The 14,341-nt window shown below is 45.2% G+C and overlaps 1 protein-coding gene across 3 annotated transcripts in view; it reads left to right on the top strand.

Moving 5' to 3' along the window:
- sptbn2 (spectrin, beta, non-erythrocytic 2) overlaps nt 1–14,341 on the top strand; it is a gene marked incomplete at its 5' end in the record, with an annotated part of 33,106 nt that overhangs the window by 12,636 nt on the left and 6,129 nt on the right. For all 3 annotated transcript variants that reach the window (XM_079283238.1, XM_079283240.1, XM_079283239.1), the window contains 27 exons: nt 2,964–3,115; nt 3,275–3,448; nt 3,769–3,860; nt 4,014–4,094; nt 5,157–5,272; nt 5,557–5,669; nt 5,889–6,076; nt 6,187–6,304; nt 6,434–6,592; nt 6,703–7,005; nt 8,029–8,182; nt 8,270–8,664; nt 8,764–9,027; nt 9,111–9,322; nt 9,511–9,648; nt 9,768–9,987; nt 10,144–10,680; nt 11,029–11,231; nt 11,317–11,407; nt 11,654–11,800; nt 11,934–12,197; nt 12,373–12,597; nt 12,709–12,798; nt 12,961–13,239; nt 13,326–13,456; nt 13,576–13,780; nt 13,913–14,287. In XM_079283238.1, coding sequence (XP_079139364.1) covers nt 2,964–3,115; nt 3,275–3,448; nt 3,769–3,860; nt 4,014–4,094; nt 5,157–5,272; nt 5,557–5,669; nt 5,889–6,076; nt 6,187–6,304; nt 6,434–6,592; nt 6,703–7,005; nt 8,029–8,182; nt 8,270–8,664; nt 8,764–9,027; nt 9,111–9,322; nt 9,511–9,648; nt 9,768–9,987; nt 10,144–10,680; nt 11,029–11,231; nt 11,317–11,407; nt 11,654–11,800; nt 11,934–12,197; nt 12,373–12,597; nt 12,709–12,798; nt 12,961–13,239; nt 13,326–13,456; nt 13,576–13,780; nt 13,913–14,287 — 5,426 coding nt within the window. The remainder of the gene's footprint in view (nt 1–2,963; nt 3,116–3,274; nt 3,449–3,768; nt 3,861–4,013; nt 4,095–5,156; nt 5,273–5,556; nt 5,670–5,888; nt 6,077–6,186; nt 6,305–6,433; nt 6,593–6,702; nt 7,006–8,028; nt 8,183–8,269; nt 8,665–8,763; nt 9,028–9,110; nt 9,323–9,510; nt 9,649–9,767; nt 9,988–10,143; nt 10,681–11,028; nt 11,232–11,316; nt 11,408–11,653; nt 11,801–11,933; nt 12,198–12,372; nt 12,598–12,708; nt 12,799–12,960; nt 13,240–13,325; nt 13,457–13,575; nt 13,781–13,912; nt 14,288–14,341) is intronic.

The following is a 14,341-nucleotide window of genomic DNA, read 5'->3' as shown; positions in this document are numbered from 1 at the left end:
AGCCTGTTCTCTGTTACAAATAAACACAGTTTCTGTTGCAAAGCATTCTTACGGGTTAGTAAAAATGATAAACCATTGACGTGGATGTGCAAACGTTACAGTTGACATCTCCTCCCGTGCACTAACCACACAATCCACAAATGTCACATTGTGAGAGAAAGCAGCTGCACCGCTGTTGGCCTTATCCACCGGAACAGCAACTGATGACAAGTTTGTGTTTGTTTAACAGAATGATATTCGTGTCGGTCTATCCTTGTGTGCTTGTGCAGTAGCATTGTTATTAACAGCGGAGCACCAGCAAGGTTGCAGTATTTCTTCTTCAGGACCCCTGCCCACTGCCTCCTCCTCAGGGCCGGGTGCTGTCACAACATGACCAAGCGCCAGGAGGAATGTAGGCTCCTCAACTGAACCTCACCTGCCACACTAATCCACCTCTGCTGGCTCATTGAACAGCTTCAAATCGCTTCGTGGTCCTTTAATTATGGAATAATCCGTTAGCGTGGTGCATGGGAGAGGTGGAAAGAGAAACAAAGCCGGTTTAAGTGAGGCAGTTCTTTGAACGTTCAAATGAGAATAAAATAAAATGAAAAAGACCCCAAAACTCAAACAACCAGCACAGCCTTTTACAGTATGTAAAGGATCAACCAGGGCTAAAATACAGCAGGGCTGTTTGCCTGATAGTTGTTGTTTGAGTGTGATGCCATCACATTCTCTTGTTTGTCTGATATCTCAGAAAACTCAAAACAACACGTTGTTGAGGGCTTTTTAATAAAACGCGTTGCTTCATGTGTATGTGTACTTAATGTGCGTAATGTCATTGGGTTTATCTGCTGTTCAGCTCTTTGTCTGTAATGCATGTGCCCTCTCCATTATTACTCAGCCCTCAAGCAGGAAATTAGAGAGGTATGCCGGGGTGAGACATCAGTAGATGACACACAATGCTCATGTGCTCGTGCAGTCTTGTGTGCGATACGGACATTTCAAGAACCAGTTCATATTTGGAAATTTAGATTTTTGCTACTCTACTAACACACCCAAATAGACGATCATGGGTATTCATACTACAAGCAGGTACATGTGACTTACCAGCAGTACACAAAGCCACATATTTCTCTTTTTCATTTAATGTTCGGCTCTTTTCTCCAACCACTTCCATGTGTTCTGCTGGTGCAGAACATGGACAGCCTCATTTTACACTGAGTAATGGAATATATTCTGTTATTGTTTCGTTTAATGCTGGTCAGTGCACTTTGGCAGACACTGCTGTCAGGAGAACTGTAAGGAAGGGCGATCCACAGTGCTGTGTCATTCTATCACTGAGCTAGGGTAACAAACCCGTTTTAGGGATGTTTCTGTGACGGTGTGAGATTTTCATTTCAATGCTGTGCGATCCCCCAAAACACACAGATATTGTTAACATTAGCTGTGACCGTCTTTATTGTTTGTTTCAGGAAATGATCAGCAGATTGCTGTAACTTTGCTGTTAAAGCACAACATTACAATAAGCTATCTGTATTAGTTATTTCAAAAGAGGACCTCTCCAGTAGCACAGTATAGATGCAAGGGAAACACCTACAGCTCGCAACAGGTCAAGTGTTGCGTCCCCTGGTATTACTCCACCTTAGAAAGCTTGTGTGACATTTCAAAATCTTCTTCTTTTTTTAGCTGACGGTTGGTAGAGTGGTGATTTGCACAACATGCTGGCTTTGGTCACTTCACATTGCTCTTTTTGCAGTGGCTTAGTATTTCTTAATCAGTCAAAGACGGTTATGAGTTAATGAGTAGTAATACTTCCCGAGCCACCAATAGCTTTCTTTTATCATGCTTCAACCAATCTCATTCACTTTCAGTGCAAACAAAAGATTTTTTTTAATTCCACAAGAACTGTCATTATTGTACTGACCTTGTGTTTAAATCGCGTGGACCTCTTTTGATACGACTATGTTCAACTTGCTGACCTTCAAAATCTCCCACTATTACATGAACTGCCTTCATATGTGGACCTCGCCTTCGGGGGTTGAAAGCCGATAGTGTTGCATTTGCACATTACAGTAGTTTGCAGTTGCAAGCTTTACGTTCTACATGACATCAGCATGTATGTGGTTGAGAGAAATGCAATGTGTATTGTTCTATAAAACAAACCATGCTTGTCTGAGCTTTAACTTCAGTAAACCAAGACCGTTTGCAACATTTAGTAATAATCCAAAGAAATGGTTGACTCGAATAGGGAGAAGGATAGTTTGTGTACAGACCTGCCCCCCCAAGGCTGATTTGATGCAACATATGAAGCGCACAAGATGTAACTTTTGGGTTCATGTTGTTACACCAAGCTGCTTTGAAGGCTTTTTCTCATTGTTTTATGAGCGACATTTATCTTCACCATCATATTTAATTTCACACGGATGCATGTAGGTTTTATTTCGTCATCTCATTATCTCAGAGCTGCTCCTCTGATCCATTTGCGGTCTGCTTCAGGTCGTTAAGTACAATGCTACAATGGTGCTTTCAAAAGGCAGGAAGACCTTGCGTCCTAGAAATGAGGTCACCTTGTTAGGTGGCAAAGCAGGATTAGCTTCTTACTCCCTCGGTCCATATGTCTGAGCTGCTGTTACAGCTTAATTTATTGTGGTTCTTTTATTTTTTGTCCTTCTCCAATGAAGAAACCCCAAATGTCAGTCTTGTCTCAACTTAAATCACATCATCAGAGTAATTAGCAAAGCACACGTGAGCAGAGTCATCGGTACACTTTGGTCCGAGGAGTGAAAACCTCTCACTAAGCTGTCAATGCAGTGATCCTATAGAATTAATGGCGTACCTTATCTGTGAAATGAACTGCTCAGGACCAGGGTTTCAGTCCGCATGATTTACTGTCGTCCGTGTGCTCTCAGGAGTGACCATAGTTGGAGACTGTGTTGGTGTTTGTTTCGAAACCAATTCGATTTATTTATTTATTTATTTTGCAGATGAGCGTGAAGCAGTGCAGAAGAAGACCTTTACCAAATGGGTAAACTCTCACTTAGGCCGTGTGACTTCTCGCATTGGTGACTTGTACACGGACCTGCGCGATGGCCGCATGCTCATCCGCCTTCTGGAGGTGCTCTCGGGAGAACAGCTGGTCAGTATCACACAGCATGACCTTCACCCTGCACCACAAGTGAGGAGGAAGGTCATGTACTTCTCCTCCTGCTTCGACTTGTTTTGCTCATTTTAAATGACTGCCGCCCTTTCGTCTTCATGTCTGTTGTAATCTTTATTTTTCCTCTGCTCCCCTCAGCCAAAACCCACTAAGGGCCGCATGCGTATCCACTGCCTGGAGAATGTTGATAAAGCCCTGCAGTTTCTCAAGGAGCAAAAAGTCCATCTAGAAAACATGGGTTCACACGACATTGTAGATGGGAATCACCGTCTCACCCTGGGTCTCATCTGGACCATCATCCTTCGCTTCCAGGTAACATATAGAGTAGTGTTGAAGAGCGTGTGCCACGTTGCTGAAGCGGGTTTGTCTTTGGGACGTCAGGTCTCTGCATGGAGCCTAGCCCATCCTCAAACTCAGATATCGTAATAGAGGTTAATATTGCTGCAATGTGACTTAAAAGTTATTCATGCTTTAGTCTAACTTACTGCCATTACTTTTGTATCCTCCCTGAAATTTGGTATAATATACAAATGGATAATAGGTAATAGTCATGACATTGCAAGGACTGGTTATCTAGCAATTATGTGAAGTGATGTGGGCACAGTCTTAACTAAACAATGCTGTGCTGACAGATCCAGGACATTAGTGTGGAGACGGGGGACAACAAGGAGAAGAAATCTGCTAAAGAGGCCCTGCTGCTTTGGTGCCAAATGAAGACTGCTGGGTGAGAAAAGAGTGGGAAAGGGATGACTTAATCACATGGGATAAATACTTTTGATTTGTTGAAGATGTATCTAACCGCTTATGATATTAGTGGTTTTACTGAAGTGGTAACTGATGAGTTAATGATTGATGACTTCTGATCTGGCCTCTGCAGATACCCCAATGTCAACATCCATAACTTCACCACCAGCTGGAGGGATGGCCTGGCGTTCAGTGCCATCGTGCACAAACACAGGTCATTGCCTTCTTCCTGTACCTACTACAATACAACTGGCCCCTGTTAAGCATATACTTGTGATTACTTATAACAGGTCTTTCCTTTAAAGAATCTTTACCCCCTCTTTTATCTTTCTTAACCTAATGATGAGCACCTCTCACAGTACCAGGGGTCTCAGGGGTGTTTTTATCCCCTTTTTTTATTTAGGTCTCCTCCTCCTCCCATCCTTCAGTCTGCAGTATGGCTGAAAGGATGGAAATAGAGAGTAAGATGACCTAGATCACAGAAATAATAACCCACTTATTTTTGATGAAGAGCCATGCTTGATAACTCTCTTGCACACCCTGCTGTTCAATGCAATGAATGTCTAAGATGATACTTGATATATGAATGCAAACATTGCTTTCATTAGAGTTAGTGAACCATGGGATATTCATGTAAACCATGACGCTGCCATTTACATGATCAGGCCCCTTTCAAACTACAGTAGAATCACAACAGCAGGCACTTACAATATGCAAATACCGGTAGTGTTTTTTCCCTTTCCATTGTTAAAGCATTGTGATTTCATATGTTTCCTGAACCAGGAACATGCTGTGGAGTGTAATGTTTCATGACCATTGTACAATCCAAACCTCTGGGCATGCTCACTGAGCCTGCATGAGGAAATAGCATTTTTTGTCGTCATTCTCATATTTTGGAAATGCCAATTCATGCCTATTTGGTCATTAAAGTTTGAGTGATATACCGATTTTACATCCTTCCAATGCATTAGTAAGCTCAAAATTCAAACCTGGTTCAGGCAAGAATAAGCAATAATTGGCAGGAACAGCTTGCCTATTCCACAGATAAACCTGTTTGCCTGCAGATGACTACATCTAAATCCAATGGATTATTTAATGCACTCTGGTCAGTAACCATAGACATGCTTTGGAGTGGACTGCAAAATGTCTTGACTCTATACAACAGATAGGTGATGCTATATGTCTACATGTAAGCCTGAATTGTATTGCTATTGGCTTTCACCCTGCTCTGCCATCTGTTATTATTAAAACCATAATTGGTCCCTGGTCTTTGCAGACCCGACGTGATTGAGTTTGACAACCTGAAGAGGTCCAATGCTCACTACAATCTCCAGAATGCTTTCAATGTGGCTGAGAAGGATCTTGGGCTCACCAAGCTGCTGGACCCAGAAGGTGAGTGCGTAACGCCGCCGCAAAAACATCGAAGCCTTTCTGTCACAAGTCACGCTGACGGCCTGACACCGTCCAACGAGGCACTAAACTGTCGTTCGAAACAGACTGATGCCTGTTGATGGCAACACCACATCACACGTCGGCTACAGTGACATCACAAAAAGCATGTCCAAAGATAGTAACAGTAACATCCTTAACTGTGTTGTTTGTGCATGATAAGGTTTATGGTCACTAAAGTAAAAAAGAGTTCCGTGTATATCGATCGTGTTTTTTTTTCTCTCCAGATGTGAATGTTGATCAACCCGATGAAAAGTCCATCATAACCTATGTGGCAACCTATTACCATTACTTCTCGAAGATGAAAGCTCTGGCAGTGGAGGGCAAGCGAATTGGCAAGGTTAGCTGTGTGTGTGTGTGTGTGTGTGTGTGTGTGTGTGTGTGTGTGTGTGTGTGTGTGTGTGTGTGTGTGTGTGTGTGTGTGTGTGTGTGTGTGTGTGTGTGTGTGTGTGTGTGTGTGTGTGTGTGTGTGTGTGTGTGTGTGTGTGTGTGTGTGTGCGTGCGTGCACGTACATTATGTGTAGAGTTGCCTTGATTCACAGATCCCTCTCGGTTGCAGGTACTGGACTATGCTATCGAGGCTGACCAACTGATAGAGAAGTACGAGACCCTTGCCTCGGAGCTGCTGCAGTGGATTGAGCAGACCATAGGGACGCTCAATGATCGGCAGCTAGCTAACTCACTGAATGCTGTGCAAAACCAGCTGCAGGCTTTTAACTCCTACCGGACTGTGGAGAAACCCCCCAAGTGAGTGGGTTAATGTAACCCAGGGAATGAACCCAATGCTCGTTATCAATTAGGATCCAAAGGGAGAAGCTGTACATTATGTCAAACCAAGGTGGTTTCTGTCTCCACAGATTTACAGAGAAAGGAAACTTGGAAGTTCTCCTCTTCACTATCCAGAGCAAGATGAGAGCAAACAATCAGAAAGTCTACATGCCAAGAGAGGGCAAACTCATCTCTGACATCAATAAGGTATGGGCTGCTCTACAAAAAGGCTCAAAATAGTTTTCCAACAAGAAATGTAATCGCCATGAAGCATGTATGCTGTGTTGGTATCCTAGTTGCAGGGTGTTACAAACTTCCTGTGTTTTCTTGTGGTAGGCATGGGAGCGACTGGAAAAGGCAGAGCATGAACGGGAGCTGGCACTGAGAAACGAGTTGATTCGCCAGGAGAAGCTGGAGATGCTCGCTGCACGTTTTGACCGCAAAGCAGCTATGAGGGAAACGTGGCTGAGTGAGAACCAGAGGCTGGTGTCTCAGGTAATACAACTAAAGACAGACACACGTGTGGCTACAGATGCGTTCTTATTGCTGACTTGAATACATTGAACAGTTCTGCTGTGATTGAGCTCACTTTCCTCCGTTATTAGGACAACTTTGGAACTGACTTGGGAGCTGTGGAAGCTGCCACCCGCAAACACGAAGCGATTGAGACAGACATTGGGGCATATTGGGAGCGCGTGGCCGCTGTGGAGGCCGTTGCCAAAGAGCTGGAAGCAGAGCGGTACCATGATGTGCGGCGTGTAACTGCGCGCAGGGATAATGTGCATAGACTCTGGGAATACCTGAAAGAGCTTCTGGCTGCACGCAGAGAGCGGCTGCACGCCCATCGTGACCTACAGAGACTGTTTGAGGAGATGCGCTACATCATGGACTGGATGGCAGACATGAAGGTACTGACCCAACGCAACACATGCTCACTCTGTTTAACAGTGCTCACGGTGTTTTAACTTGTTTGAACTGCTGCGTTGCATTCCTACATTCTGTTGGCTTTGTTTTTAATCAACAAAAAGGAATTTCCTAATCCTCTCATTAAGTTGGTGTTTGTTCACATATGTCCTCGGCAGCTTTAGTGTCTGCTTATCTGAGGACCATTAACGGCAGTAATTAGCTTTTTACAGGCCTGAGCTGTGTTGGCTGTCATTGGCTTTACTGAGGTTGGCTGAGGTCTTTGTTTTACCTTACATGGTTAAATCTGGGTCTTAATTATAATAATAATAATTATTATTATAATAATAATAATAATAATAGTTTTACACTTGTGAATATTTATCAGTTGTGTATCTGTTTAAAATATAGCATGTATGCCTCTCTCTGCTGCTCTGAGGGCGTGGCCTCGTTGGCCACCCACCACCTTAAATAAATATCGCACTATTTGCTGCTTTTGAGCTTTGACCCGTTCCATTGTTAGCGTTTGAGGTTTTCTTTACACTTCCCAGTTGAGAAACAGTTAAAGGTGTTTCATTTTTATGGGGGGACAGCTGTCTGCCTTTGTTTGTCTGGGGTGGAGTTGTTCAGGATATGAATCCATTTCTTCTGTAATTTTCAGTAGTTACTGGTATATAATTAGAATGCTTGTATACAGTTTATTGTCTGTATTTAATTGTGTTTGTAGCAGCAAGTTAATGGTCTGAAGCTACAGCTTGTTGAAATTCTGCTGTCAGCCATTACTGGTGTTTGGCCGTTTAAAATGTCAAAATGTTTAAAATGTGCCAAACATGGCTCATAAAAGGGTAATGATTCAAAATGTATAAATATATATTTGTTTTAAATGTTGCCCACTCTTTCTTTACACATCTTGTTTTTAGACAAAATACCAAAACTAGATTCCTACCTTGTGGGTGCTCTTACAAACAGTTTGGAGGTTTTCTTTTTGTAAATTCTATTTCTATTAAATGACAAATCTTCTGTTTTAGGGTCGTCTGCAGTCTCAGGACAGTGGCAAACATTTGCATGATGTGTTGGACCTGCTGCAGAAACACACTCTGGTAGAGGCTGACATTTCAGCTCAGGCAGAGAGGATCAAGGCAGTCCAGGGAACGGCACAGCGCTTCACTTCCTATGAACAGGGTGAGTCTACAGATCATGTAGATTTAGTCTCATCTATTTGTGCACAAGACCTAAGTGCCATGTATTCCTGCCTTTTCTAATTGCCAGCCTACAAACCGTGTGAGCCGGGACTAGTGAGTGAGAAGGTTGACCTCCTCGGGCAAGCCTATGAGGAGCTTGGTCAGCTCGCTGGGAAGCGCAGAGTGCGCCTGGAGGAGTCACGCCGCCTGTGGCAGTTTCTGTGGGATGTGGGAGAAGAGGCAGCCTGGATCAGAGAGCAGGAGCAGATCCTGGCCAGTGGAGACTGTGGCCGTGACCTCACTTCTGCCCTTCACCTGCTCAGCAAACATGAGGCCTTCACGGACGAGATGGCAGCCCGTTACGGCCCCCTGAGTAACAGCATCGCTGCCGGAGAGGCTTTGGTTGAGGAGGGACACTTTGGAGCCCCAGAGGTCACCGAGAGGATTCAAGACATCCGTGCACAGTGGACACATCTGGAGGAGGTGGGTGGTGATCACGATTCATTGTATTTGTACAGTATGAATGGTTGCATTTATTGTTTTTTTTGTGTTTGTAATTGTCCTGCTCAATCTGCTCCCCAGACAACTAAGCTCAGAGAGCAGAGCCTCAAGGAAGCTGTGGCCCTGCACCAGTTTCAAACAGATGCCGATGACATGGAGGTATGGGTCATGGAGACACTTAGACAGGTGTCAAGTCAGGAGGTGGGCCATGATGAGTTCTCCACCCAAACTCTCGCTCGCAAGCAGAGGGAGGTCGAGGAGGAGATCCAAAGTCACCGCCCCGGCATCGACTCCCTGCACGAGCAGGTCCAAGCACTGCCAGAGGCCTATGTACATTTCCCTCAGGTATGTGTGCTTTATCTTTCTTATGCTTCTTCAGTGATTACTTCCTGTTTGTGGTGCTAAATATTGTTTATGGCTGATCGTAGGTGGATGGTCGCCTACCTGCTATTGAGCGAAGTTATGAAGAACTGGAGTCTCTGTCAGCAGCTCGGCGCCAGGCTCTGGAAGGTGCCCTGGCCCTGTACCGCATGTTCAGTGAAGCTGGTGCCTGCCAGCTCTGGGTGGAGGAAAAGGAGCAGTGGTTAGATGGCATGGAGATCCCTACCAGACTGGAGGACTTGGAGGTGGTGCAACAGAGGTTAGTCTGGGCGAAAGGGGAGAATGTTAATACAGAAGATTTAATTTGTCTGAAATCGTATCCTTTGAAAAGATGTGAATTAATAAGCTTTCTTTCTTTATTATCTTCCGAAATATCTAGTCCATTACCGGTAGATTAGACTTTTCCGAATGAGTGAATTGAAGCTGGTCTATTATTTATGGCTGCAGATTTGAGACACTGGAACCTGAGATGAACAACCTCGGCACTCGTGTCACTGACGTGAACCAGGTGGCCGAGCAGCTGCTGAGCTCCGAAAACTGTAACAAAGACCAAATCCATCAGACACGAGACCAACTGCACAACAGGTCAGAGCAAACGCACGAGGCCCAGTAAAACCCACCATTTAACACAGAAATACATTTGTCCTCAATGAGCACTGTGGTTAGCAATTTAGCCTAAATATTACATCTGCTGCGGTCCCTAGATGGAAGGAGTTCGAACAACTGGCTGGCCAAAAGAAAGTGGCCCTAGAGTCGGCCCTTAACATCCAGAACTACCACTTGGAGTGTAACGAGATCCAATCTTGGATGAAGGAAAAAACCAAAGTGATTGAATCCACGCAGAGCCTGGGCAATGACCTGGCTGGAGTGATGGCGCTGCAACGCAAACTCACTGGCATGGAGAGGGACCTGGAGGCCATTCAGGTATGAAGAGGTCACATGCAGTGACTTATTGGTGAGGGATGGGAACAGGACAGACTGTGTCATAGATAGTAAATTATTAGTAGGATTATTTTGGGCTTCGTGTTGAGGTATCTAGTCGTCATATCTGCGTTAAAATAATTTTTCATATCCGTTCAGGGCAAACTGGATGACCTGAGCAGCGAGGCTGAAAAACTGGCCATGGAACATCCAGATCAGGCAGGAGAGATCCAAGGACACCTGGCAGAGATTCAAGAGGTGTGGGAAGAGTTGAACGCCACCATGAAGCGGCGCGAGGAGTCATTGGGCGAAGCCAGCAAGCTGCAGGGCTTCCTCAGGGATCTGGATGACTTTCAGTCCTGGCTGTCCCGCACCCAGACAGCCGTGGCCTCGGAGGACATTCCAACCTCTCTGCCTGAGGCTGAGAGTTTGCTAGCCCAGCATGAGAGTATTAAGAACGAGGTGGACAACTATAAGGAGGACTACGAGAAGATGCGAGCGGTCGGCGATGAGGTGACCCAAGGTCAGACAGATGCCCAGTACATGTTCCTGGCCCAGAGACTCCAGGCGCTGGACACTGGCTGGCATGAGTTGCGTCGCATGTGGGAGAACCGCCACAGTCTCTTGGCCCAGGCCTTTGACTTCCAGACTTTCTTGAGAGATGCAAAGCAGGCAGAGGCTTTCCTCAACAGCCAGGTTAGGAACATGCACTGTGGAATTAAAGCCTGTAAATCTAATCCAAATGACATCGAAAAATCCATTTATAAGTCTCAATTAAATACAATTGATCAATCAAATTGATTCAATGTTTTAGATTTGCGATGCCAAAAGTAAAGGAGTGAAATATTTTCCAAGCTTATGTTTGTCACTCTGCTCCCACAATGTTTTTTTAGGCCAACACATGTATGTTCTTCTTCTTCTTCTTCTTTACCCTCATGTTTATACTGTGTTGTTTACCCAACATCAATCAATTTGGCATTGGAATTCGATAATTGCACATCATAAATGTTTTTAAAGAATGGCATTCCTTTCCTCTCTGTGTAGGAGTATGTGCTGTCCCACACAGAAATGCCCACCAGCCTTCAAGGAGCAGAGGAGGCCATTAAGAAGCATGAGGATTTCCTCACCACCACAGAGGCCAGTGAGGAGAAGATAACTGGCGTGGTGGAGGCTGGACGGCGCCTCATTAATGACAGCAATGCAAACTCTGATAAGATCCAGGAAAAAGTCGATTCCATCCAGGAAAGGTTAGAGCAAGCCACATTGACTGTATTGATCGTGTAATATTTGAAGACAAGATGTGTATTTAGCTTTCTGCTTAATTTTCTCCAGGCATCTTAAGAATAAGGAGGCTGCAAATGAATTGCTAGCTAAGCTTAAGGACAACCGGGAACTGCAGCACTTCCTCCAAGATGGACAGGAGGTAAAAAATATTTTTAAAGTCAAATTAAATAGCATAATGACTAAATAAGTAAAGATGCTTCAGGGTTAAATGTGTGAAAGTTACCTATAATTGTGAGTATAAATGGCTTATTTGATCATAAGAAACAAACTGTAGAATTAGTGTTGATCACGTGTATTTCTTTATGTTTCGTTCCCTGAAAGTATGCAACACTTAATAATATAAAGAAGTTATACTTCATCCATAATGCTATTCTCTTTTCTGTAGCTCACGTTGTGGATAAATGAGAAGATGCTGACGGCACAGGACATGTCTTATGATGAGGCCAGAAATCTTCACAGCAAGTGGCAGAAGCATCAGGCCTTCATGGCAGAGCTGGCCTCCAACAAAGACTGGCTGGACAAAATTGATACGGTGTGGCCATTTTTATATAAAGTATATAGCATTTCATTGCTATTTTTTTTCTGGGGACAATCTGGCAGGACTGACATTACCAAAGCAAAATTTATCTGAATTCAAACTTGTCCTTGTTTCCCGTCTCCAACAGGAGGGTCAGGCACTGGTGGCCGAGAAGCCGGAGCTAAAGCCTATTGTTCAGCAGACCCTGGATGACTTACAGCGCCAGTGGGAGGAGCTGGAGGGCACCACCCAAACCAAGGCCCGGTGCTTGTTCGATGCTAACCGGGCAGAGCTCTTTACACAGAGCTGCTCTTCTCTGGATGTCTGGCTGAAAAACCTGGAGGGTCAGCTGCACAACGACGACTATGGCAAGGATTTGACCAGTGTCAACATCCTGCTCCAGAAGCACCAGGTAGAGCACACTGTAGAGCACAATCCATGTCGTCTTTGCTGTCAAGAAATACTGTTCATTTCAATCTACAGATGGCATTTTATGAATCCTGCACTTGCCGGTGGAACTGGCCAAATGGTAAGTGGACACTGTCAAATGTCATATCTTCTAACGTCTTTGTACTGTCGCTGCGTAGATGCTCGAGCACCAGATGGAGGTCAGAGAGAAGGAGGTGCAGTCCCTTCAGTCTCAGGCTCAGGCTCTGTCCCAGGAAGACGCTGGAATCGCTGAGGTGGATGGTCAGCAAAGGCGCGTCACTGACAACTTCTCCAACCTTCAGGATCCTCTCCAACTGAGGAGACAGCGACTACTCGCCTCCAAAGAAGCACATCAATTCAACAGAGATCTGGAGGATGAAATTGTGAGTCGAATCACCTGATCGATTCCTTAACTTAGATGTAAAACATTTTGTGTTTCTCTTGCATCTGTTTTGCCTGATCATGTTTTATTAACCGGTTTGCTTTTCTCTCAGCTTTGGGTGAAAGAGAGGATGCCCCTGGCGGACTCCACAGACCATGGAAAGGACCTGCCCACCGTACAGCTGCTAATCAAGAAGAACCAGGTACAGTGAATACAAAATTGTTTAAATTGTTGTAATGCGGGGTAATTAAAGGAAGATAAAACTGACTTACCTCTTACTAATTCAACGTTTTCAATGAATATACACCGAAGGCAAATGTGAGATGCAGACAATGCCAACCCACCGTCTCTGTTTCTGAATCAGACATTGCAGAAGGAGATCCAGGGCCACCAGCCTCGCATCGATGAGATCCATAAACGAGGCCAGACTCAGAGCCAGGTAGATGGTGAGAGGCAGTCTGTCCTAGAGGAGCGCCTGGTTGAGCTGCGGGACCTCTGGGACCAGCTGATAGCCGAGACAGACAAGCGCCATGCCCGTCTAATAGAGGCGAATCGCGCCCAGCAGTTCTATGCTGATGCAGCCGAGGCGGAGGCCTGGATGGGAGAACAAGAGCTACACATGATGTCAGAGGAAAAAGCCAAGGTGAGACACAAAACTGCTCTTAGTGCTGCTTTTTCACAATCTTTTGTCTTGAGAAAGTATCATATAATTTCCCATTTGACTCCCAGGATGAGCAAAGCGCACTAGTGATGGTCAAGAAGCACCAGACCCTGGAACAGGCACTTGAGGACTACGCCCAAACCATTCACCAACTAGCCAACAGCAGCCGCACCATGGTCAACGGCGAACACCCGGAGAGGTAAGAACGCAGAAATAGATCTTAATGTTGTGTCAACTGTGATACAAGCCTTCTTAAGAAAGAAGTTGTCCACCCACAACCCACTGATCTGTGTTGCTCTCTTCTCTATCTTAACACAGCGAGAGAATCACCTTACGGCAATCCCAAGTTGACAAACTGTATGCAGGGTTGAAAGACCTCTCTGAGGAGCGTCGTGGGCGACTTCAGGAGAGACTGCGGCTGACCCAGCTGAAGCGGGAGGTGGATGACCTGGAACAGTGGATTGCTGAGAGGGAAGTGGTTGCTGGCTCCCATGAACTAGGACAGGACTATGAACATGTCACAGTGAGTTCTTTTTTTTTTTTTTTTTTTTTTTTTTTTTTTTCCCGTCACATACTTTGGAGACACTGAAGCTCAGGGAAATTTAGCTGAAATGAATGACGTTTCCCACTTCTGCCCTGATTTTTCTTTCTACAGATGCTGAGGGACAAGTTCCGGGAGTTTGCTCGTGACACCAGCAACATTGGCCAAGAGCGTGTCGATGGTGTAAACGGGCTGGCGGATGACCTGATTGAGTCGGGTCATCCTGAGAACGCTAGTGTGGCTGAGTGGAAAGACGGGTTAAACGAGGCTTGGGCTGATCTGCTGGAGCTGATCGACACACGCACACAAATGTTAGCAGCCTCCTATGAGTTGCACCGCTTCCATCAGGATGCCACGGAGGTGCTCGGACGTATTAAGGAGAAGAGGGAAGGGCTGCCTTCTGACCTTGGCCGCGATCTGAACACCGTTCAGCATCTACACAGACAGCACAACACTTTCGAAAATGACATCCAGGCCCTCAGTGGACAGGTCCGCTCTCTGCTAATAAAGAGCTCTCATGTGAGATTCCAAAAGAGCCACGTG

The sequence above is a fragment of the Melanostigma gelatinosum genome (genome assembly GCF_949748355.1).
Source record: "Melanostigma gelatinosum genome assembly, chromosome: 14".
Classification (NCBI taxonomy): domain Eukaryota; kingdom Metazoa; phylum Chordata; class Actinopteri; order Perciformes; family Zoarcidae; genus Melanostigma; species Melanostigma gelatinosum.
Note: the sequence above shows the minus strand (reverse complement) of the source record. Positions and strands in the feature narration are given on the sequence as shown.